At 53.2% G+C, this 22,558-nt stretch overlaps 8 protein-coding genes across 8 annotated transcripts; 4 read left to right on the top strand and 4 right to left on the bottom strand.

Annotated features, from left to right (window-relative positions):
- Positions 1-578: 578 nt before the first annotated feature.
- On the top strand, positions 579-2,287 carry N0V89_008207 (uncharacterized protein; the record flags this gene model as incomplete). The annotated part of the gene is made up of 3 exons (XM_056216965.1): positions 579-785; positions 836-1,108; positions 1,157-2,287. 3 exons carry the CDS (start codon positions 579-581, stop codon positions 2,285-2,287), a joined length of 1,611 nt encoding a protein of 536 aa, XP_056068521.1.
- A 2,927-nt stretch (positions 2,288-5,214) lies between these two features.
- Positions 5,215-6,281, bottom strand: N0V89_008206 (uncharacterized protein; the record flags this gene model as incomplete). The annotated part of the gene is made up of 2 exons (XM_056216964.1): positions 5,215-6,052; positions 6,112-6,281. 2 exons carry the CDS (start codon positions 6,279-6,281, stop codon positions 5,215-5,217), a joined length of 1,008 nt encoding a protein of 335 aa, XP_056068520.1.
- A 1,114-nt stretch (positions 6,282-7,395) lies between these two features.
- N0V89_008205 (uncharacterized protein) lies at positions 7,396-8,334 on the bottom strand (the record flags this gene model as incomplete). The annotated part of the gene is made up of 2 exons (XM_056216963.1): positions 7,396-8,113; positions 8,168-8,334. The coding sequence occupies 2 exons, from the start codon at positions 8,332-8,334 to the stop codon at positions 7,396-7,398; spliced, it is 885 nt and encodes a 294-aa protein (XP_056068519.1).
- A 671-nt stretch (positions 8,335-9,005) lies between these two features.
- On the bottom strand, positions 9,006-11,444 carry N0V89_008204 (uncharacterized protein; the record flags this gene model as incomplete). The annotated part of the gene is made up of 3 exons (XM_056216962.1): positions 9,006-10,144; positions 10,203-10,896; positions 10,986-11,444. 3 exons carry the CDS (start codon positions 11,442-11,444, stop codon positions 9,006-9,008), a joined length of 2,292 nt encoding a protein of 763 aa, XP_056068518.1.
- Positions 11,445-11,715: 271 nt separating this feature from the next.
- SWF1_2 (palmitoyltransferase swf1) lies at positions 11,716-13,066 on the top strand (the record flags this gene model as incomplete). Its single annotated transcript, XM_056216961.1, has 2 exons — positions 11,716-11,804; positions 11,851-13,066. The coding sequence occupies 2 exons, from the start codon at positions 11,716-11,718 to the stop codon at positions 13,064-13,066; spliced, it is 1,305 nt and encodes a 434-aa protein (XP_056068517.1).
- Positions 13,067-13,346: 280 nt separating this feature from the next.
- SWF1_1 (palmitoyltransferase swf1) lies at positions 13,347-13,919 on the top strand (the record flags this gene model as incomplete). Its single annotated transcript, XM_056216960.1, has 3 exons — positions 13,347-13,466; positions 13,526-13,646; positions 13,747-13,919. The coding sequence occupies 3 exons, from the start codon at positions 13,347-13,349 to the stop codon at positions 13,917-13,919; spliced, it is 414 nt and encodes a 137-aa protein (XP_056068516.1).
- Positions 13,920-14,411: 492 nt separating this feature from the next.
- SSN2 (mediator of RNA polymerase II transcription subunit 13) lies at positions 14,412-19,142 on the bottom strand (the record flags this gene model as incomplete). The annotated part of the gene is made up of 3 exons (XM_056216959.1): positions 14,412-18,754; positions 18,804-19,053; positions 19,101-19,142. The coding sequence occupies 3 exons, from the start codon at positions 19,140-19,142 to the stop codon at positions 14,412-14,414; spliced, it is 4,635 nt and encodes a 1,544-aa protein (XP_056068515.1).
- An 804-nt stretch (positions 19,143-19,946) lies between these two features.
- Positions 19,947-22,139, top strand: ENP2 (Small ribosomal subunit biogenesis; the record flags this gene model as incomplete). Its single annotated transcript, XM_056216958.1, has 1 exon — positions 19,947-22,139. The coding sequence occupies one exon, from the start codon at positions 19,947-19,949 to the stop codon at positions 22,137-22,139; it is 2,193 nt and encodes a 730-aa protein (XP_056068514.1).
- Between the last annotated feature and the right edge of the window lie 419 nt (positions 22,140-22,558).

Genomic DNA, 22,558 nt, shown 5'->3' with positions numbered 1-22,558 from the left:
GACTTGTCGACTGTATCATATACTCTCGCCGCACTCGTTCCGAACCATTTGAGCTGAGTTATATCATTCTGTGCTTCCAAATAAAGTGTTCCACAGACATGATAACTGATTGAGATCTATCTGGTGATGTTCTATGCTGTTCAAGGTGGGCTTTGTACTAGCGGTGATTGGGCCCCTCGTCAAATACAGTATTGCGCGGTAGCTCACGACGCTGCTTCTCAACAAACATGCTCATCTGTTGCGACGCCCTCCACAAGTGTTCGTTCCAAAACGGGACAGCTTTGCGATACGCCCCCAGTGCCTGTTTTTGATTCGCGTGCTTGCTGGGGCGATCTTCGTCCGGCAGATCGGCGCAATTCTTTCCACCGTCGGCCGATCCGCGCTAGCCCTAATCGATGATGCGCGTCGTATTCCGTGGGCGCCACGCTATGAAACGATCCACGTATGGCACCGTGTATAACTTTATAACAGGCGCAGCTCGTCGTGTTGCTTACATTCATACCTTTCTTTGTTGGCCAAGCCTTGGATCTCTTACTTCCGCAACTTGTTCGTGACATCTTTCTAACCGTAGGAAAGAAATGGCGGTACCGAAGCGGGCGTTAGTTGTTGCCTCCGCAGCCATCACATTCTTCACCCAGCGATATGCACCGTGGGCTGCGTTGAGTACGAGTGCGATATGGAACGTGGTAGCATTGTCGATGATAGCCATCTTCGCGCTGTTCTGCTGGGGTACCTTGGTGTATCCTTTGCTCCTCAGTCCGTTGCGCCATTTGCCACAAGCGCCTGTATGTATCAACGCTATTTCTACTACGGTTCGTCAGGCTCATACAATCAGGGTGCAAACTTTCTTGCTGGAAACTGGAAACGGATTTTCAAGGAACCAAGTGGTGAACCGCAAAGGGAATGGATTGATACGGTGCAGAATGATGGCGTTTTATACTACCGATGGCTGTTCAACGAGCCAAGAATTCTGATCACTACCCCTAAGGCGTTGGCGGAGGTGCTGGTTCAAAGGAGCTACGAGTTTGTCAAACCCGAACGTGTGAGGAAAGGCGTTGGAAGACTCCTCGGCATAGGTGTTCTCGTTGCCGAGGGCGACGAACACAAGGTGAGGACGAAATGTGTAACGTGCAGAGACAATGCTAACAGCAATCAGCGCCAAAGAAGAGCTCTCATGCCTGCTTTTGCGTTCCGACACATCAAAGACCTTTACCCTGTATTCTGGGATAAGTCCGTCGAGATGGCTGATGCTATTTCCCGTGAGATGAAGATGAAGTCGACCTCTGTCGTGGAAATCCGTGACTGGGCTTCTCGGGCGACCCTCGATATTATTGGCTTGGCTGGAATGGGTCAAGACTTCAATGCGATTGCTGATCCGACCAACGAGCTCAATGTCACTTACCGCACCATCTTCAAGCCCAGTACCGCCGCCAAGGTGATGCAGGTCGCCTCGATGTTTCTCCCCGAGTGGCTGATCCGAGCTCTCCCTGTGAAGCGTAACGAGGAGTTCAAGGAAGCCATCCGCACCATCAAGCGCGTTTCAGCTGACCTAGTCCGTTCAAAGCGCGCGAAGTTGGAGAAGGGCGAGCGCACAGACGTCGATATCCTCAGCGTTGCCATCGAATCCGGCGGCTTCACAGACGACGACATGGTTAACCAGTTGATGACGTTCCTTGCCGCAGGACACGAGACTACCGCAACTTCGCTAACCTGGGCCGTATACCTCCTCTGCAAACATCCCGCCGAGCAGAAGCGCTTGCGTGAGGAAGTGCGCGCGAACATCACTGCCATCAACGATCCCTCCGCACAGATCTCTTCCACCGAGATCGACCACCTACCGTACCTCAACGCCGTCCTCAATGAGACTTCCCGTGTCTTCCCACCCGTTGCGCTCACTCTTCGAGAGGCCGAACAAGACACTACCATCCAAGGTAAATTCATTCCTGCCGGCACGACCATCGTCATTTGCCCCTGGGCAATCAACACTTCCAACGCGCTCTGGGGAACCGACGCCAAGGAGTTCAATCCTGAGCGCTGGATGGGTCAGGGCAAGGCGAACACCGGCGGCGCTGACTCAAACTACGCGGTCACAACATTCTTGCACGGGCCGAGAAGCTGTATCGGCAAGGACTTTGCGAAGGCGGAGTTTGCATGTCTGTTGGCGGCGCTAGTAGGCCGGTTTGAGATGGAGCTGGAGGAGCCGGACAAGCCGTTGGAGATTGGGGGTGGAATCACGAGCGGTCCTAAGGGTGGGCTCAGGATAAAGATGAAGGAGGTTTTGGCTTAGTCGCTGAATGGGAGATTTATATTGTAAGGTGCAATCTCTTCTTAGAGGTTATGATGTATTCCTCGAACACTATTGATTAAGGCCATTCTGTCCATGGATCCTTCTACAAATCGACTGCTGCACGTGTCATCTGAGACCAACTTCACATCAATACTTCGGGACCTTGGCTCGCAAAACACAACGCCAAAACCCTCGATGTAAGAAAGCAAGTATGATTATACAACTGTCCGCACTCCTACACCCCTATCGTCGCAAAAGATTGAAAAAAGGTCGGAAAGCCCCCAAGCAATTAAACCTCACACATATCCTTATACACGTAAGATTCCTGGCGTTCGGGTCCAGAGCTAAATGCCGCAGACAAGAGCCGATGCTGCTGAATCTTCCTCACAGCTTCCGTTTCGTAATTACATACGCGAACAGTGAGGCATGCATCGTGCAAGAATATCTAAAGGCGTGCGGAACGGGAAGGCATTCGACAGCGAGCGGTTCGATCCGTGTTGTTGTCGCACAGTGCAAAATCCCGGCCAGCCTTTTCACTATTGGGAATTAGAGTGTTGCACTAGAAGAAGAGTGTATAGATAAGTGACCCCAGGTGTCATGTGGATCGAAACTTACCTCACGTACGCGGGCGTGGTACAGTATCTGTTTAGTCTCCGTAATGTAGACAACCGTTTCTACTGCCACCGTAGCCCGAGTCATCCCAGTGATTCCTCCGAGCGCCATCTCGGATGATGTCCTAGCGGCGAGGGGCCTCTCAGAGGTTGTCGCTTTGGAGAATCTGCAGCCTCGCCGACTGAACTAGATCTGGGGAAGCATTAGGAATGTAGATCGCTCGGCCTCGGAGGTCGCCGTCTGGGGTGAGTCTTGTACGTGCGTATGGACTTGCGTTTCGCCCCCGTCTCGCGCCTCAAACAAGTCAGAGTTTTGTGGACTGACTAGTTGAGGGGCAACTTTTGGTGGGAACGCTTCGAGCAGGGTTCCATCAATGGCTGAAGCTACAGGCCTTCCCGCACAGGGGTTGGTTGTGAGCGACATTGCGCCAGACTCACGATCGCGACACAGCTTCTGCTTTTTCCTAGGTCGAGGCTCCTCCCGTTCAGGAGTCTGCGGACCATCCCATTGCTTCGCGGCATGGGAAAAATGGGTTATCTTTTCAGTGCGATCGTCAATATGGGTCTCTTCGGAGTCCATGATGTAGCCGATCTCATCAAACCCAGAAGGTAACCACAGTTGCCTGATGGACTCTGCATCTAAACGGCCAACACATCGATAGTTGATAGGAGGTTTAAGCTCGATTGGGAATTAGGAGTCGGAACACAAATGATGCTAAGATCTGCTTCTTGCTCTCTGTGCTGCCTCCTTGTTCATTCACCTGGAATGCGCAGAGGCCAGGATTCTCAGCGTCCGCAACATGGGGAGCTTGGAGCCACACCCAGGTCGCTTTGTTATAGAGCCCAATGCCGCCACTGCACTCCGAATCGTGACGTGACATACCCAGAGATTGTGTCGGTCGACGGCAATGGTAACTGTCATGCGTATTGTATCATCGATGAGCCCGTTGTGGCTCGGGATCCCGCGGGCGTCTGATTTAGCTTGAGGGTTGTATGCCCGCTGAGATAAAGGCGAGCTTTGATCCATGAACGTAGTCTTTGAACAGTCTACTTGTTAACAACAAGGCCAAAACGACGAGGACGCACTTTCCGCAATCTACTCGTCGGCGAAGCAAACAATTATGCGCCAAAGCAAGATCATATATCAGACAATGGCACGAATGTAAGATACAGCGCCACTGCAATACTTCCCTTCGATTGCGAAAACCGCCGATCAAAAAGCCCGCACTATCCAGCTTCCGGTGGCTCTCACCTTGCGACGCTCGCATCCAAATAATAGGCTTCTCGTTTTGTTTGATCACTTGATCCTTCCATACACGGGTTCTAGTGACTTTTCTGGAGGTTAACACAGCTTGAGGGAACTCTGCTTCTGGTACTGCATCAACGTTGTTAAAAATCAGCATACGACGGGATCTGCGAACAGCCACGGCCTCCAATTTCATACTCTCGCCAAGTCATCCATTCACCATCCCTGCTGCTTCTGGGCTTGGAATTTGAGGGCATACCTTTGTCGGCGCTCAACACAACATAGCCTGACGTAGCTCCAGGTTGAGGCGAGGCTTCAGCGTCTGCATGTGTCACATACCGCAAATTATTCAACACTCACGGTCTCCAATTCATCAATCTGCTGATCTGTCCTCCGTTCTCCCAGCGGCTTTATCGCCTGAATACCCATCCGCATTCGTTCACTGCATTTTGTATTCACGATTCCGTACGCTGACGTTTCTTTCTTAGTTGTTTACTACAAATCATTGCACTTTAACGCCGAGACCTTGTCCACTGGCTTTTACTGAAGCTCTGTTTGTGTATCCTTGTCTTTCATGATGATGCTTCATTTTCGGTTCCTCGTACTACGTGGATGCACTTCCAATGCCTATGCTTTGTCTGCGGGCTTCATGCGGCTGATTTTGTTCATCGTGTTTTGTTCTTTGGCGCCGATGCTCCATTTTTGATTACTTATGCAGAGGAACTGTGATTGTAGGGACCGGGACCGAGAGCTGGTCTGCGCTTTGTGGACGACTTGTTTCAACTTTTCCGGTTGTATTTATCACTTCCTGCTAATGTGAGGTCAGGCTTGTCTATATAGGTGTCGCAGTCTCAAGAAGGCTTCCAGATTTCGGTTGTGCCATTGCACATGATGATGAGTCTCAATAAGCAACTTCAAAGCGTAGATAGTGAATGCGCGTGGCTAGCTGTCCTTTCGAGCGTTGGTTTGGAATTGTGTTCGTGAGTAAAGCGGCTCCAAGCTGATTGCAGCCTTCACTCTGCCACGATTTATTTCTCGCTTCCAAACCCAAATCTATGAACCCAGTCACTCTACTGCTGCTCCCTTGGCCTCTCAACGACACACTTCTTCTCCTGCCTATCTACGCCCAGCCACAGTAAATCCGGCCTCGAATAATGCCCGACCACATCCGTGAACGCCCTAACCCCCAGTCCCCTATCCAACTCCAAATCCGCAAACAAGATCCCTTCCTTCGTCGGCCCACACTCCAGGTCCTTCGTCAGTCGCCTTCCATCAGGTCCAATCACAGCGGCGTGTCCACCGCCTGCCTCTCGGAAGATTAGACCATCCTTGGATTGGAAGGCGTCGATGCCCTTCTCTGTGCACACGGCAGTGGTGTAGAGGACGAAGGTGCCGCCTTCGATAGCGTGGGTTGTCGAGAGCGCGTACGCGCCGTCGTGGCTCATGCTAAAGAGACCGGGGTTCTCGGGCGCAGGTTGGGCACCAAAGGGGTCTAGCGGAGGCCACATCGCTACATGCACAACTTCTTCTTGCGAGTAGGTGTTGTACTTGAGCAATGGTTGCGTGTGTTCCCAGCACGCCAGAGTCCCGACTTTGACTTTTCCGACGCCGGAGCCGAAGTCCACTTCCGCAACATTGGTGAGGTCGCTTCCGGAGCCGTCGCCGTAGACTGTGCGTTCCATGTGTGTAGGCTTCAGCTTGCGGCGCTTCAGCAGGATTTCGCCCTGCGGCGAGATGATGACTTGTGAGATGTAGAGGCTGTTTGATGAGGTACGCTCAGAGAAGCCGAGGACGACGGCAATGGAGTTCTCTTGTGCGGCTTTTTGGATTGATTGCATTTCCGGGCCGTCCACAGTCATCGAATTCTGAATGTAGCGCGTACCTAACGCAGGGTCGACGAGGCGCGCCCTGGGCCTTCGATCAGCAGTGGATCGTGATGTTGAGAGAGTGAGATGTATGGAACATACCATATCCAACCGGGATACCCGGGAATCCATACTTCAGGGAAGGTAATCAGTTTCGCGCCGTTGCCGGCTGCCTCTGCTATGAGGCGGTTGGTTTTGTCGACAGTGCCCTGAAGATCGAACCATTCTGGTTCAGCTTGCGTGACCGCGACACGCAGTGTTCGTGAGGACATTTTTATTGTCTATGATATGATAATCAGGAGATTGTGGTTCTTGAGAGGGTTGCGCAAAGTCCCTCGTGAATGCGGGGTCGCGGCGTCAAGCAGTTGAAGTAGGCTGAACAGAAACTTGTTGCAATGGCAACCCCATAATCCTTATGTAGTCTTTCTGCGACTCGTCTTATCTGCAGCTGTTTTCGCGACGTGTTGCTGGCTGTCATCTCGCCGATCAGGCACATGTAAGCTGGTGGCACTGATGTCTACTGGTTGATCAAGCAGATCATGTGCTCCACGGCCGCTCCTCCGCCAGCATCTATACAACAGTCCGATAAGCCCCTGGCGGAACCATTCCGTACGATGAGTGCGTAGATCAAGTCTGCCAGTCGTGTGTCGTGTATTGGACCGACGGTTATCTCGATGGGGTAACTTTTGGCGGATAATACACCAGCCGCGGCAGGGAGCTTGCCTAGTGCGGTAACTGTACCGATTTGGGTCGGCTATTGTAGTCTCCCAAGACCAACACTGTGGACCTCTTCCGCGAAATATTTTCGTAGTATCTGGAATGTGGAGGATCGACATGGAACGTCGCACAAAGAGGGGGAGAGAGACATGCCGATGCCGATGCCGAAGCGCCGGCGGCAGCACAAGCAAACTTATCAGTGTTCAGATGGCTGTGGAGTTGCTGTGGAGAAAGAGCGTATGGGGAAAACACTTCTTGCTGGATAGATACTAGTCTAGAGATAAACACGTGGATAACGCCCGATGTGGGACCGCTTTACGCGATAAGCGGACGTAGCGTTTATAGCTGGGTCGTTTGCAGGTAAGAGGCACTAAAAGTTTGGTTCATTTACTTGCTATGGGATAGCTATGGCAATATAAGTCTATAACGATGGAAACTTTGAATTTGTGAAGTGACCTTGAGCTTGAGAATGACGCCGTCTCGCAATAGCGGATTTCCGGTGATCTATCTTTGTTCCCACAGACGATGCTGTGATATCAGACATGGTTTCACCTTCTGAGGCTCCTTTATTGTCCTATCCGATGACTCCCTAATTGGTTCAAGGTGCTGCGTAACTAATACGAGCTGTTACCTCTCGATCGGACAAGCACGAGGCACCCGATTTGACCTTCAATGGGTACTCGCACTAATCTTCTCCCCAACTTCGGTGAAGGATCGGAGGTATTCAAGGCCGCGCTCAGTATCGGCGAAAGCCCTATAGCAGTGTAGCATAGGCCAAGTTTCGAGACCTGTGCAATCGTGGCGAGGTTCCAAACTCTGGTGTGTTGTAGGTAGCTTTATCCAAAAGTCCGATTGCCCTTCCTTCACAAAAGCGTACATCTGGCCGAGGTCATGAATGAGCCTGTTGGCATTGTCCTCTAGCTTCCCGGCTTGGATATGCTCCTTTGTGATGGGTCCGCTGCCGGATTTCCTGACCTGCTCGATAGCTTCTCGATCCATATCGTCACCCATCATCTCCTTCCACTCTTGGGCTATTTCCAAACTTTGCAAGATTCGCAGCTTCAGCAGGAAAACTGTGCCCATGAAAGCCATAGATGGCGCCTTGTCATAGAAGAGCTCGGGCGACTCGAGTAAGTCATAGTCGCTCTTGTTCCAGAAGATCTTGGGTGGACCGGACGAGTCATGGTCGGCGATGGCGTCTGGTGATGTCCAGTGCCTCAAGTAGTTGTAGGCCTCCTGATCCCGATTGAGACGAATCAAGCATGATGATACCATCAAGAGCAAGTCGGTCTTAAGTCCGTCAGGTACTTTCTTAATGAATCTCAGACGGTCGAACGCAGTTTCCACGGCTAAGCGGGTATTGATCTCAAGCATTCGTTCAGCTAGCCTGCAATGCACTCTTAGTGGGATCTTCATTGCATGTAGAGATGGAATAACCTACTTCAACTGGTGCACGGGTAGAACTGTGGCCATCTCCTGGACGCCTGCTGCTTGAAATTCATCCATGACTAACATCAGAGCATCTCGACCCTGGGCAGAATCAGTCATGTGCTCTTTTACTTGCTGCTCCAGAACACCTGGTACATATGCAAAATGCTCCCGGAGCATCTTAACAACTTACATTTTCGTGTGCCCGATCTAATAATTTCAGTTGCTTGCCAATCTTCTTGCAGATGGTCTTGTGCGAAGCCCAGTATATGTGCTGGTGCTCCTGTCCGCAAAAGGACACTACCTTGCACTGGCTGCATTTCTGAAGATTGTGCTGCTTGCCGCAAACGACGCAGCCAGTAATGAGTTTAGAGGACGCCGCGAAGGCGGCTCCGCTAGATGGAGGTGGCGTCGGACAGAGCTCACACCTTTCAATACGTAAGTGATCACACTTTGCTTGCGTTGTTGCCAGTTGCTTAGTTACTCACATCGTTGCAAGCCTTAGTCGGAGGGAAATCGCGGTCTCCGCAGCCTGAGCGGCTCGTGTTTGAGTGACGGCACTGCTGAGAGTGAAGGTGGCGTAGTTCCGACAGTATCGAGTGAGGATGGCGCATCGATAACGCGTCATACAATATCGCGTAAAGAAGTGCGAGCCGTGTCCCTGAGGACAGAAGGAAGGTTCGAGTCACGCACCTTACAACGATGGGAAGCTGGTACTCCATATACGACAGGCCAAAATCGAAGCAGCTCCTGACAAACATCTCGCGTTATTATGGCGTGCTCTCTCTCTCTCCAGGGTATCTTAACACTACGATCCAGTCCTTTCCACAAATTCTGCTTTCCAGACTCACTCATGCCTTAGCATCTCTATACTTTGCCAAGAAATTCAGCCGCTCCGTGACTCCACCCCACCCGTCCAGCGTATGTTTCCTTTCCAGCCGTGCCAATGCTGCGCCATCCCCTCCCTCAACCTCCTCGTCGTCTGAATCACTCCATATGCCCCTCTTCTTTGGGACCGGCTGCTGTTCTTTCCAAGCCTGGAGCACCTCAGTGGCCAATTCTGGGCGCCAACGCGTATGCTTCAGCGCGGAGGCGATAAACTCATCGGGAAATCCGTCTGCGTGGAGCTCTTCGAAGTATTCGTCGACCTCACCAGGAGTGAGAGGAGGATCGGGATCACCAGAGCCTGTTGATGCGATGCTAGAAGCTGGTGATTGAGGTGGAGACGAACAATGGGGCTGAGGGAGCGGCATGATGCCCCCGCGATTATATGAGTCTTCGTTGACTATTTGGCTGAACTCTTGGAGCGACTCGGTTGTTGACGCATCGGATACTAGCTTATCGCCGCTGTCTTCTGCCTCTGCTTCCGCTAATTGCGTCAAGCGAGCTGGGAGTGGCAAGGCGTGTAGAGTAGCGCCCTGCGATGGCGACGATAGTATAGCTTGGGTATCGAATGAGGGAGCTTTGTAGCGTGGCGCGCGGGGCGTTGGAGAATCTGGAGCAGGGTCTCCAGCATACTTTTCAGCCACGCCCGGAGGCGGTGCGATCGCCTCCAAGCCTCCCATATCCGAATCCTCGCCATCATCTATCGACCTCTCCGCCGGCCTAGAATCTGGCAACTCGTCTTGCGTAGACTCTTGTGAGTCCGTACCGGCTGATGAAACCTCCACAGGGTCCTGTGGAGTGCCCAGATTGGGTGGTATGCTCTTCTGCCTCTTCGTCGGATGTGTTGTTTTATCCTGGCGATCCACATAAGGTTCTTGAGTGCCGAAACCCTCGCGTAGCTGATGCAAAGTTTTGTTGTAAGCCTCAGCGATGTACTTCGGAGTCTCATTGACCACAGTGGATGAAGATAGAAATACCTGTGACGATAGTGTGACCGTCTCGTTCGCTGTGCGACTTGCTTCAGCTGCTTCTTGTGCGAAGTAGGGTGCTTTTTCCTCGGATGAAAGAGCATCCCATTGAGACACGAGGATTTTGTGCAGGCCAGCTATGATACCAAGTCAGTTCGCTACTACCACAAAGGTGTTTTGAGTAGTCGCACGTACCATATGAAAGATCGGTTCTCTCGTTCCAGAGAGCCCACTTCTTCTCTCGTGCGAACACCAGGTAAGCAGAGGAAGATTTACCATTGTGATGCTCGTTAAGGTATGATTCGAACAAGTTGTCGTCTGGGTCCGTGCGTTTTCGCTTTGTGTTCGGCGCCCTTGAATCAGGAGTGGAGGGTTCGGCTTCCGGCTCATCTTGCTTGGGCAGACCTTCACTTCCATCTGCCTGACTAGCTTGCTGTCGGTCTCCCTTTTCCTGGCGCTGAACCACCCGAATCCTGATCTCATCGTGTTTTTCGTCCGAATCCTCACGCCATTGCGGCCACACCACTTTCTCGAAATATTGCCTCCACTGCCCTGCCGTTTGTCGTCGACCTTCTGCCCACCTTCTCCAGCCTTGGCGATATTCATCACCCTCCCAGCCGCTAATGTCTGTTGCAAAAGCGTAGAGCATCTCCCAGTCCTCTTTCTCGAACAACCCTTGAGCTGTCAACTCGTCGACAGTGTACTCAACACTGTTTATCTGTTTCGAACCGTTTGCTTTCCTGGAGCTGCTACCGGAAGTGGTCGTTGTAGGTCTCGTGGATGACGTTTGTGCCGGTACAGGCGCGGGCTCGGCGGGAGCATCTGAGGGAGGTGAAGGAGGTGCATTATCTGGGATGTTGAAGGCAGAGGGTGGCCTGTGTTGTAGTATCTTCACATATCGATCACGCCACGACTGCCATGTATGCCTAGGGTGCTGGTCAGTTAGCATACATCAGCCATTTGGGTTCAAAAGCATACCTGCTTTTCCAAATGCTTGTATATCTCGTTTCCATTTGCTAGTCCGCCCGCGTTGATGCGGTCGTGCACCCATTTGTAGAGTACCCTGTCCTCTTCTGTGGTATATGCAGCCCTGGTACCCTTTGCCGGTCTGCTCAGCGAGCCTGGTGCTCGCGCTGTTCCTTCTGGAGGCCCTGCTCGATGGCTCTCTGGGTTTTGGATCTCGCCTTTCTCAATAGACTCGTCGATGAATGTGTAGGAAACACTTCCAGGCGGGCAATCGTGGCGTACGTGGTCTGCGATGAGGTAATCGGCCTTCTTCTCCAGCAGAACGACCTCGCCGCCGTTGCTTCTGATTAGATCCAAGTAGCGCGACCGGGAAAAGACGCGTTGGGCGACCCAGAACTTCTTTCCGGCGAACAGCTGACCATGGAGGTTTGCGCCTGGAGCTACATCCTGGTACACGACGGGCGCGGCCATGGCGCGGAGTTCTGGTGGGGTTGACTCATGGAGTTGCAGCGAACGTGGAGTTGACGCGTTGCGGATCAACGCGCTCTCACGCGGGGTCTTGGCAACTGTTGCCTGCAACGCTCACCGCACGAAGACAGCGACAAAGAACTCGAGATACGATCAGCGGCATGGACAGCTGACAGACACAGTCGCGGTGGGTAATTCAGCAACTGTAGCAAACGATCTTTGCTTGTCGTGGGAGTACCCCGCTATGCGCAACGCACCCTGACGTACCTTCACCATGACTCTTGTGCGCGCTATCATCACCTTCGTGATAACGGTCTCCGTTCTGACCTTTATTGCTTTCTTCGGTCGCACTCCAGCTTTTAGGTACATACATCTTGCTCAACCGCGCTGACAGGCTGACTTCTTGTAGAAACACGCCCATTGGCTTCTGCTACCGCCTCCTTGTCCACCGCATTCCCTCCGCGTTAGGTGCCCTCGATGTTCTTCTCACGGGTGGGCGCATTACTAGCGGTGGCTCCCGTCTGGGCCACCATCTCATGAATGAGAAGCACCCGGTGGTCATGATCTTCTTCCTCGGACTCATCACAATATCAGCCAGTCTGCTCGTGCCTACCGTGTGGGACCTGCTCCCTATACAGCATAAGTTCCTCGTTGTTATCTTGCTTCCGCAACCATACTACTTCACCTATCTATGTGCAAAGAGGAACCCCGAATCCATCGTTACGGAATTGAATCATGCAGCGCAAATGCGGCATTATCCCTACGATAGGATCTTGTTCTATCCGGGGAATGCATGCCGAACATGCAAATTCAATAAGCCTGCACGTAGCAAGCACTGCAGTATATGCAAGGCCTGTGTCTCCCGAGCCGATCATCACTGTGTATGGGTGAACAATTGCCTTGGGCGTGGCAACCATAAGTGGTTCCTCGCTTTGCTTCTCTCTACAGCTATTCTGTTAGCCTACGGCGCTTACATTGCATACTTTGCCTTGAGCCCCAAGGTCCACAAAAACTACGCCAGATACGAGCACTGGTACAGATACAGACCAAGCCCCGGATCCAATCCTTCCAGCTGGGCTACATACGGCGAGAAGAAGCTCCACTACTTCCTTATCTATGTCAGCATCTACATCGACGTAGGCGGTGTCTCTGCAGCAGGTGTCGGACTGCTCGCACTTCTCACATGGCCGCTTCCCCTCGGCCTTCTGGGCTACCACCTCTACCTCATCTACGCAGGCATGACCACCAACGAGAGCTCCAAATGGGCAGATTGGGCAGACGAGATCGCGGACGGCAATGTCTTCCTCGGCAAACGGAAGCCAGAAACCATGCGGGACTATCGCGCCCGAGAGGTGGATTCCGCGCGGTCTTCGTCCTCAGGAACACCCATACCCACACCCCCCGAGACCCCACCCGAAGACGAAGAACCACCGACGACCTGGCCGCTAGAAAGTCGCCATATCCTCGTGCGCACAACCAATGGCCAGCCGCCCACAGGCCTCCCACCGCGGATAAAGTCTGTCGCGGACAAAGAAAGTTTCGAGCGCGTATGGGATCTTGCTGCTGTGGAGAACGTGTATGACCTGGGCTTCTGGGACAGTCTAGTCGAGATACTTTTACATTAAGCATATGGTGACAGTACTTGGGGTAGAACTTCGGTGTTATATTTGTAACGGCCGCTCCCGCAAACGGTCTAGGATCGCTGCCGGGATACGAAAACCGGTTCGCTTGCATTGTTCACAAGCAACCCCAGACGCCCGTGACGTCATACATCAGCGCAACACCATGGAGTAGGTATATACATGACGGAAGTACCCTCGAAACGAGTTTCCTACTAAATACAATCTCCTACTGCCAATACAACTTTCGTGACTAAGATACCTTGTGATTGATACACTGCCCAACATGTCCCGCGCCGTCAGCAAGAAAGAACAGTCGCAGCAGATTGCGCACCAACACCAAGGACAAGAGCAGCATGCCCGCGATGTGGAGACTACGGAACATAAGTCTAGTGCCAATGCCTCGGTACGCTTTACAACATCCCCAATATTACCATTTCGTCAGCTAACAGAGCATGTACGCAGGCCGGCTTGAACCTTAACCTTTTTGGCGCCCTCTCCGGTGCCCTCAGCTCCACAAAACGCAAAGAAACCACCAACAAGCCCGACGGCTCCAAGCATACTATCGAGGACTCGCATGACAAGGGTATTTCCAATTTCCCTTCCTTCCCCCTCCTTCCCCGTCATCCGTCCGTATTTCCCTAGCATGTGAACGAGGGTGAATGGTTGCTGATAGTGTTGTACAGCTGCAGCATCAGGCTACGCCGCGGGGCAGGGCAATGCCTTCGCCCAAGGGAACACGCAAGACGGAGGCAAGCACGAGAAACGGCGGGAGATAGGGCAGAAGCAGGAGCAGGGGAAGATTGTGGCGGGGCAGAAGCAGAGCCACAAGGTGGATCATCTGGGAATTGAGAACTAGGAGTTATCTCACGCCTGGTGCACATATTAAAAGCCCGTCAAGCAACAAGTTTCCTGACGGAAAGGCGAATCTAGGCGCAATAGCAAGATCTAATACCTAATAATGATTGATTTACAAGTAACTACCGAGTGACCGTGATCGTCGTAATAGATGAAATGGTATATCACAAACGTATAAAAATGTGAACATGCCCCCGTGCCTGTCCAAGTCAAAGCAGATCCCAAACGCCAAAACACCAAACAATGCAACATCTCCACCCAGAGAGAGAAACGCCAAGTAAACCAAAAATCACGTAGGTCGTGTGGATGTAGGAACCGTCCTACTCAGCCCCCTAACCCCCCTCACCGCAACAGCAACATGCCACGGCACAGCTCCATGCCTGCTCCCCTTAACCCCTTCAATCTCGCCAGCAACCCCAACCCCTAAACTGACCCAACACCTCCTTCATCAGGTTCTCCGCCGCCGCCCTCGCCTGCGGCGTTGGCGTCCAACTCAAACTATTACTCCTCGGTTCCTGCGGGCTCGTGCTTGCTGGCGGTACGTTGCCCGCAGCGCCAGGATATGCCATCGCCTGAGCCAGTGGGGAAGGGTGAGGTGGCTGCGCGGGTTGGATTTACGGCGCCCATCCAGAGGATGTTGACGCCGGTTATAATAGGCCCAGTTTGGGCGTCGGGGAGGAGGGAGGAGCGGCATGGGAGGGGAGAGGCCACGTTTGACGAGGAGGCCTGAGATAAGGGCGGGGCGGTACTCATTAGTGGAATTTGAGTTGTGGAGGCGGTGCGCGAGGATGATGCCCCAGGTTTCGTCGGTCATGTCGACGAGGCGGGCGTCTGATTCAGTATTGGGGTCCGTAGAAATTTCCGCTGCGGGCGTTGCTGCGGGTGTCAGACCTTGTTCTGGAGAGACGACAGCTTGAGGCGTGGAGCCTGGGGAGCTGGCGGATGTACTTTGCGGAGGCATCGTTGGGGTGAATTTGAGATGTGGCTCCATGTCTATTGTCATCAAGGTAGTGAAAAGATTGAGTACAGTAGGGCATTGGACGAGGAATACCCAAGCTTCGAGCTCTTCCCGCTCCATAACGCCTGCTTTGGCTATGCAGACGCGCCACGTAACTCGCCGCACTTGAATGATCTCGATCGTGGTCTGCCAAATCTCCCTAGCAATGTCGGCGAATGGACGCGTGCCAAGATTGTACGAAACAACCGCTTGTGACTTCCCGCAAGTATCGCTCCATGCCGCAGTTACCCACGTCCCGTCAAGACTAATGGCGTACCCGATGTGCATGTACGAGTTCTCCCGCATCAGATCCTGCGGGGTATCTGCCATAAGCTTGAATTGAATGTTGCGCGGAATTGTTTCCTCGAGCTGGAATGACGGTGCCGAATAGATGCTAAGCGGTAGCCTGTCATCGCTTGCTGCACTAGGCGGACACCGATCGTACACTTCTCGAGCAAGGCCAGTATAGATATTCGAATCTAAGATGACCGGTGCTTCGAACGAAGCGATGTATCTGATCGGAATGATTTGGAGTACAAGGTCAGGCTTTTGTATCTGGTCGGGCCGGCCAGCCGGTTGTTGGTACGACTGGAAGAGACTCCAAAAGGCCGAGCACAGCTCCCAGATGGCGGACGCCTGCTCGAATGGATCGATCATATATATGACGAAGGCATCAATCTTTGAATCGTCCTTGTCCCGCATCTGTGCATGACTGGCAGCCAGTACTTTGCTTAGCTGGATACATGTGTCTCGCAGAGCCTTGAAAACGGTGCGTAGTGATGCTGCACCCCCGATTTTGCACGGCACGAGCCCGCCGGGATATTCTGTCAGCGCGTCTGCTCGAGTGTGGTTCCCCAGCTTGCAACTGTCGTACGCCAATTGCATGTTGACCAGAAAGCTCTCGACACAGGGCTTCAGAGCCTCACTGTAGGGGTAAATGCCGAGTGCCACGACATTCTTCAATGGACTGCAAGGCCCCAAACCCAACGTTTCCCAGAATGGAATCGCAGGAGGCAAAAGGTCCCATAGAGTATCCGCACGTTTTACTCGCACGTAAGGGGCATTAAGCGAGAATGTATGATGACCCAGTGCCGTAGCGCTAGTATCGTTGGGTCTGCGAGGCGGAGGTCTCTGTTGGGCCTTCATTTGCGTCGAAATGTCTGGGAACACATCCTGAACCGCTGCAAGGCTCGCCACATTGCACGCCGTGGCTTGCGGGAAGATTGTCTTGATCGCGCTTTGCCACTGAGTTTCAGATGGCAGATCGTCTGAGGTCCCAGGATCGTGGGCTTGCTGGAGGATGTCCAAGGTTGCAGATGCGATTTGATCGGTGACTATCTGAGCTATTGCAATATTGTCTTTCCCGCTCAGAGGCTTTTCTTCAATCATGTTCATAGACAAGTCCGGCTGCGAAGTTGGCGTACTTGGCACGGATGAATATGAGTATGGAAAAGCGGGGAGATTCCAGCGTGCACCACTCAAAGTCAGTTCCATTGGAGGGGGAAGATGTATCAAAGACCAGTCGAATATCGTGGGCTCAAGAACGACCAAAGCTGACTCGTCAGTCTGCAATCCAATCAGCTCGCCGAGGTCACCACCGAACGAATCGGCAAATGATGTAGCAGACACGGGAGTTGCAACACTCTCCGTGGGCAGCTTCCGCTTGACTGGTATGATCAGACTCCCAACGAACGGCATGGGTGCAACGTCGTTCACTTCTTCCTCGCTCTCTGACGAAGTTTCGCTGGATGCATCTGAATCATCACTATCAGACATGTCCCGTGGAGAGGCAATCAAATTGCCTTTTGCTGAAGCCACGCCAATAGCATATCGAAGTTTGGTCATCAGAGGAAGATCGCGCAAACTCTGCTTTCGGTGCACGTCGTCCACCGCATCCGGTCTCTTGGGTCTTTCGCTGACAGACATAAAGCGTCCGGCCTTGTACTTGGCGTCCGAAAGGCTCATCTTGTGGCTAAAATTGAGTGCATCGAAGACGCTATCTCGGTGCTGATATGAGGATTGGTTTTGAGGTCTTTCGTCTTTCGGAGAAGGTAACAGGGCAGTCTCAATAAAGCGTGGGCTTAATGGAGGCGTGGTTGTTCTCATTGCGTGGTCGATTGCTTGGGTCCCTAAGTCCGAGAGACGAGTCGATCCCTGGATTGCCGAAGCCGTTGCTGTTGCTTCCATCTTCAAAGGGGCATGCGCTGCCTCCTGGTCTTGTTTTTCTTTCTCAGTGGCCGCAGATGCTGAAGCTAAGGCAAAGTCCAATGCAGCCATAGGATCTGGTGGCTCTTCTTTTACTGCGGCCTCAGGAACAGTGAATAGGCCTGAGTCCCTAACTTCCTCTTTCAACACCACTCCTGTATCCGCAGGAGGAGGAGCATCGGGCATAATTACATCCTCATCATCTGCGTCGTCAAAAAAGTTAAAGTCGGCATCCGTAATTCCATTTCCTTCATCGAAGTTGCCCTCGTCCATGTCTTCGAAGAGATCGTCGTTGTTGCCGTCAGCATTGTAGTCCTCATATTGTAAGTCGAAGTTCGGCGATGTAGAAGACTGTTGGTGTGCATCGCCGGAGGTGATGTCTTGCGGAACGGAGAGATTGATTGCCGGGTTGTTGCCGCCGGGTGCTAGGATGACATTAGTAGCTAAACCAGAAACACTTGGAGTGTCGCCACAAGATAACACAGTCCCCGGCGGAACCCCATCAGGTGGAGTTGGGTACACACCGCTGACGCTCTGAAGATCGCCGTACGTCCCAGCCCGAGCGTTCAGTGGTGACGAAGGGAATATGCCGTGATTCTCCTCTTTGGCCCGCGCAGCATCTTCTTCGGCTTTCTTGGCTTTGCGTTGAGCTTCAGCAACCTTGTCGCGCTCCATCTTGCCTAAAAACCATTGCTGCGCGACATCAATCGGATCTTGATAACCTTTGGAATGGGGAGTTTCGAACCAGGCCAGTGCATCAACCTCCTGCAGCAGTGACTCTTCGTGAGCATTGAACAAGTCCGGCTTATTCGGTGGATCGACAAAGTAGAAACATAAGGCTCGCGGCCACAGGATCTCTCTCGTAGGCCTGGAGAATGCTGGGCTTGACGCCGCAGTCTGACCCGTGTGGGCGAATTGGATTCTAACCCACGATTCCTTGGTCCCAAGATGAGGGATGGAATAACCTTTCCATGACAGCCAGCGCTTTACACTGGCCTTCCACTTCTCAATCCCCTTTTCTAACGGGCTGACTCTAGGTCGTTTGCGTTGCGATTTTTGGCCAGGATCGTCGGTGGTTGTATCTACAGGGTCCGTAAAGCTCATGAGTTTAGCCAGAATGCCATTCGGGGCAACGCGTACGCATTTGCCGATCAAGTATTTCTGCTCATCATCTGGCAAAGTTTCGGCTAGACTGTGCATGTCAGACTTGATCAGCGAAAAAGTCGACACTACAAGTGCGCCAGCAGTAGCCCAAGACACATCGACGTTAGTGATACGGAGGGGTGCTTTTGTATGAAAATGGCGGGAGTCGGACTCCAGCTGGGCGGTAAACGGCGAAGCAAAAGTGCGGTAGTTCAAAGCAACTGCGTTGTAGTCTTTCACTAAACGGAAGGATATCAAAGCAACCACAGCCGATGTGAACAGTCCATAGATGGCGACAACATCGTGCTGCTGTTGCTCTGAAGTGCCCGACTGGGTGCCACCCTGCGACTGCTGAGAAACACCGGATTGTATTGCCTTTTGCGGTCGTGGTGTTACTGGGGAGTTGGAAGAGGCAGACGGCGGCGCATTCCGGGGGTTTCGAGCGGACCGTTGTTCTAATTCCTGGGCTTTCATGACGCCATGTTGCTCTCCTTATACATATTAGCTTTATACTCCAGGAGTGGGGAAGATGCGACTCACTGTTCAAGCAAAAGTCGTCCAGTGTTGGCGGATCTAACGGCGGGTGGCCCACCTGGTCCGCCGTGGCAGCCCGAAACAGCCACAACCAGGACCGCGATACATCGTGGAGTACAATATGGTTTCCTTTGCGCAGTTCAGCCTCAACGACGCGTATATCGTCGGAGTTATTCCAGTCGAAGGTGTTCGACGATGAGCGAGTGGGATTGCGCGCGACTGAGAAGGCTTGGAATGCGACGGCTTCGAAATCTCCCTGCACGTCATCAGCAATACATGCATGAGTAGATGGTTGATACATACGATAGCTTGCGCATTGGTGTTGCAGGTTTTGAGAAATTCCATTAGAGAGGGCGGCTCTCTATGGAACGCTCAAGTGATATTGGTGTCGAATGTGCAATCCCGGACTGGCGCTGTGTACCTTCATCAACACCCACTGTATTCCGTCCACTGATACGTGAGGTTATCACCGGAAGGGAAGGTGCAACTGGGTGGTATGCGATTTGGAGGATGTTATGACATGGCACGCTCTCACGCGCAGCTGGACCATGTTGCCCGAGCTAAGGACCCGGCGGATGCGCAACAAAGCTGATGCGCGCGAATCGGAGAGCGTGATACAGGCGGCCAGAAGGTGACCGGCGCGTACAGCAAGCGGAACAAGCGCCCACTTGACCAGGCCTCGAGTGGGATGGGAAGGGGTTGTAGGCCTCCCCACGCGATGGAGTGCTGAGGTTGTTAACACTCGGACTGGGCGCGGGAAGCAGCGAGCGATGCGATGCTCCGACCAACCGGCCTGGGGCGGGGGTCTGTGCACGCAGCAGGGATTTGCCCTCGCGCTAACGCCGAACTTTCAGAACTGTCGGCCAATTTTTGAAGCTATCGCGATACTCTGTACTTGACGCACGCTGAGGCTGCCCTGCAACAGCGGTGCGAACACAGCGCGGCCGCCCCGAATCTCCGGCACGGTCGCTTCCATCTCTGTGTTACACACACGCCTCACCTGTCCTCGAACACCCGCGCGAACGTTTGACTTCACGGTGCGGGCGAGCAAGATTTCTTCTCTACACCGTACACATTCTGGGTCCTTCCTCCGATACCTGAAGCGACACCGCGCATGGGTATTTCCACCATCGTCGGACGCAATCCACCATGAAGATCTCAAACGACAGCGCCGTGCCAGTCTACACAATAGCGGGTGCCGAAGCCCGGCCACTTCCAGAATGGCTCGTCCGAAGGCGCAAACGAAGTTTGAAACAAGACGCTGCGTTCGCACAAAGGGTAGAGCTACTTCAAGACTTCGAGTTTGAAGAAGCGAGCCAGTGTGTGCGCGTTTCTGAAGACGGGGAGTGGGTAATGTCCACAGGAACATACAAACCCCAGATCCACGTACACAACCTTTCACAGCTAGCTCTATCCTTCGAGAGGCATACGAACACCATCAACGAGACCTTCCAGCTGCTCAGTTCCGACTGGACCAAGTCGATTCATCTCCAGACAGATCGGTTCGTAGAGCTTCACACTGCAGGCGGCCTGCATTACCGCACGCGAATTCCACGTTACGGGCGAGACCTTGTGTACGACAGACACTCGGCAGAAGCACTCATCCCAGCGGTCGGTGTCAATGCAGGAGGATCGGGAGAGGTGTACAGATTAAACCTCGAAGTTGGAAGATTTATGAAGAGCTATGAGATCGACGTTGGAGGCGACGACATGGCCACTACAGGGGCAGGGTCACTACAGGGAGGCATCAATGCCGGCAGCGTGAATACCGCTTCGATAGCAGAGGACAGCCACAACCTGCTCGCATTCGGAACATCGTTGGGCACAGTCGAATTCTGGGACCCGCGATCACGCAATAGAGCAGGGATACTGTCCGCTCCCACCGACGCCTTCGAGGGCCGCTCCGAAATATCTGCCCTGCAATTCCACCGTTCTGGTTTGGAACTGGCCACAGGTAACTCCAGCGGTCTAGTCCACCTCTACGATCTACGTTCGCCCGTCCCAATCTTGAAGAAGGACCAAGGTTACGGATATGCCATCAAGAACATCGTCTATCTCAACTCTTCAGCCTCGACCCGCGCTCAAACCGCCGAGCCAAAGATCCTCACCTCCGACAAACGCATCATCAAGATTTGGGACGCCCGTGATGGTAAGCATTGGACATCCGTGGAACCTGCCGTAGATTTAAATCACGTTGAGTGGTGCAAGGACACTGGTATGCTCCTCACAGCAAACGAAGGCAAGCAACAACACGCCTTCTTCATCCCCCAGCTCGGCCCCGCCCCAAAATGGTGCGCCTTCCTCGACAACATCGTCGAAGAAATGGCCGAGGACCCTAATGATCCCAACGCTTTCAACAAGAACTCCGGCGGCGACGTCTACGACAACTTCAAGTTCCTCACCATGGAGCAACTGCGCCAGCTCAATCTCGACCACCTCATCGGCACCACGAGTCTGCTCCGCCCATACATGCACGGCTACTTCGTCGCGCAGAAACTCTACGAAGAAGCGCGCCTCATCTCGAACCCCGACCTCTGGCAGGAACAGCGGCAAAAGAGTATCGCGGAAAAGGTCGCCAAGGAGCGCGAATCTCGCATCCGCGGCAACAAAAAGGCTACCGTCAAGGTCAATCGCAAGCTCGCGGAGAAGATCATGGAGCGCGAGGAGAAGGCCGAGCGCAGGCGCGCAAAGCGCGTGCTCGAGAAAGGTGGCGACGACGACATGCTCGACGCAGACACCGAGCCCGCGCCCGCAGTCGGAGAAGTCGAGGACGACAAGCCGAAGGGCGTGCTCAGCGACCCGCGTTTTGCGCGCCTGTTCCAGGACGAAGACTTCGAGGTTGACGAGGCGAGCCACGAGTTCAACGCTATCAACCCTAGTACGAACGCGAGCACGAGATTGCCCAAGGGTCTCACGGCCGTCGAACAGGAGGAACTCGATTCTGCACAAGAGTCTTCAGATGACGGTTCTTCAGACGACGACGGACAGGAGCGTGCACAGCGGCCGGCGAAGAAGGCAGCACCTGTCGATAACACGCGCATCTCCACGTCCTCCTATAAGAAATCCGGCCACAACAAGAGACCCCCAGGGCCGCAGATGGTCGTCTCCTCTTCGGCGCGAAGAGCGGAGCCCACTCGCGACCGCACATTCGGGTCCCGCATGTCGAAGCTCAAGGAGAGGCGGCCGGCGAATAAATCGACGACCACAGTGGTCGGCGAGAGGGAAATCACGTTTGCGCCGGAAAGGAAGGGCAAGCAGAGCGAGACACAAGCACAGAGGCACGACCGGAGGAAGGACAAGGATAGGAGGAGCGCGAGTAACAATGCATTTAGGGGGATGTAGGATGGTGCGGATTAGGGCTTGGGAAAAGTTTCGGACGTGAATGATACCCTTCCAACTTGAAGTTGTCTGCAATCTTGGGTGCATGTGGTGTTGCTTGAAGCTCGGAAGCCGGATGTTGTCCTAGCCGGTTCATTGACACCAATTATCAAGATCGAATCGGACGCATTTCTTGATGGCAGGTAAGTTGCATAACATAGGCTCACCTGTGCCTATCATCTTCAGACGCCTTAATGACTCAACAAGTGGTGCAAAATCGTGGTCTATTGCAATAGCTCCACCGTGCCAAGTGCCGTAGGCGTTACATGGCCATGAAACTTATCCATCGCTGTCTCCAAACCCAGCAGTGCCCTCGTCAGACGACGACAGGCGCACTCAAGAAGAAAGCCGCTATATGTGATCAACTCATGCCTCACATCAAC

This window comes from Didymosphaeria variabile (genome assembly GCF_027946475.1).
Source record: "Didymosphaeria variabile strain IMI 356815 chromosome Unknown scaffold_6, whole genome shotgun sequence".
Classification (NCBI taxonomy): domain Eukaryota; kingdom Fungi; phylum Ascomycota; class Dothideomycetes; order Pleosporales; family Didymosphaeriaceae; genus Didymosphaeria; species Didymosphaeria variabile.
Note: the sequence above shows the minus strand (reverse complement) of the source record. Positions and strands in the feature narration are given on the sequence as shown.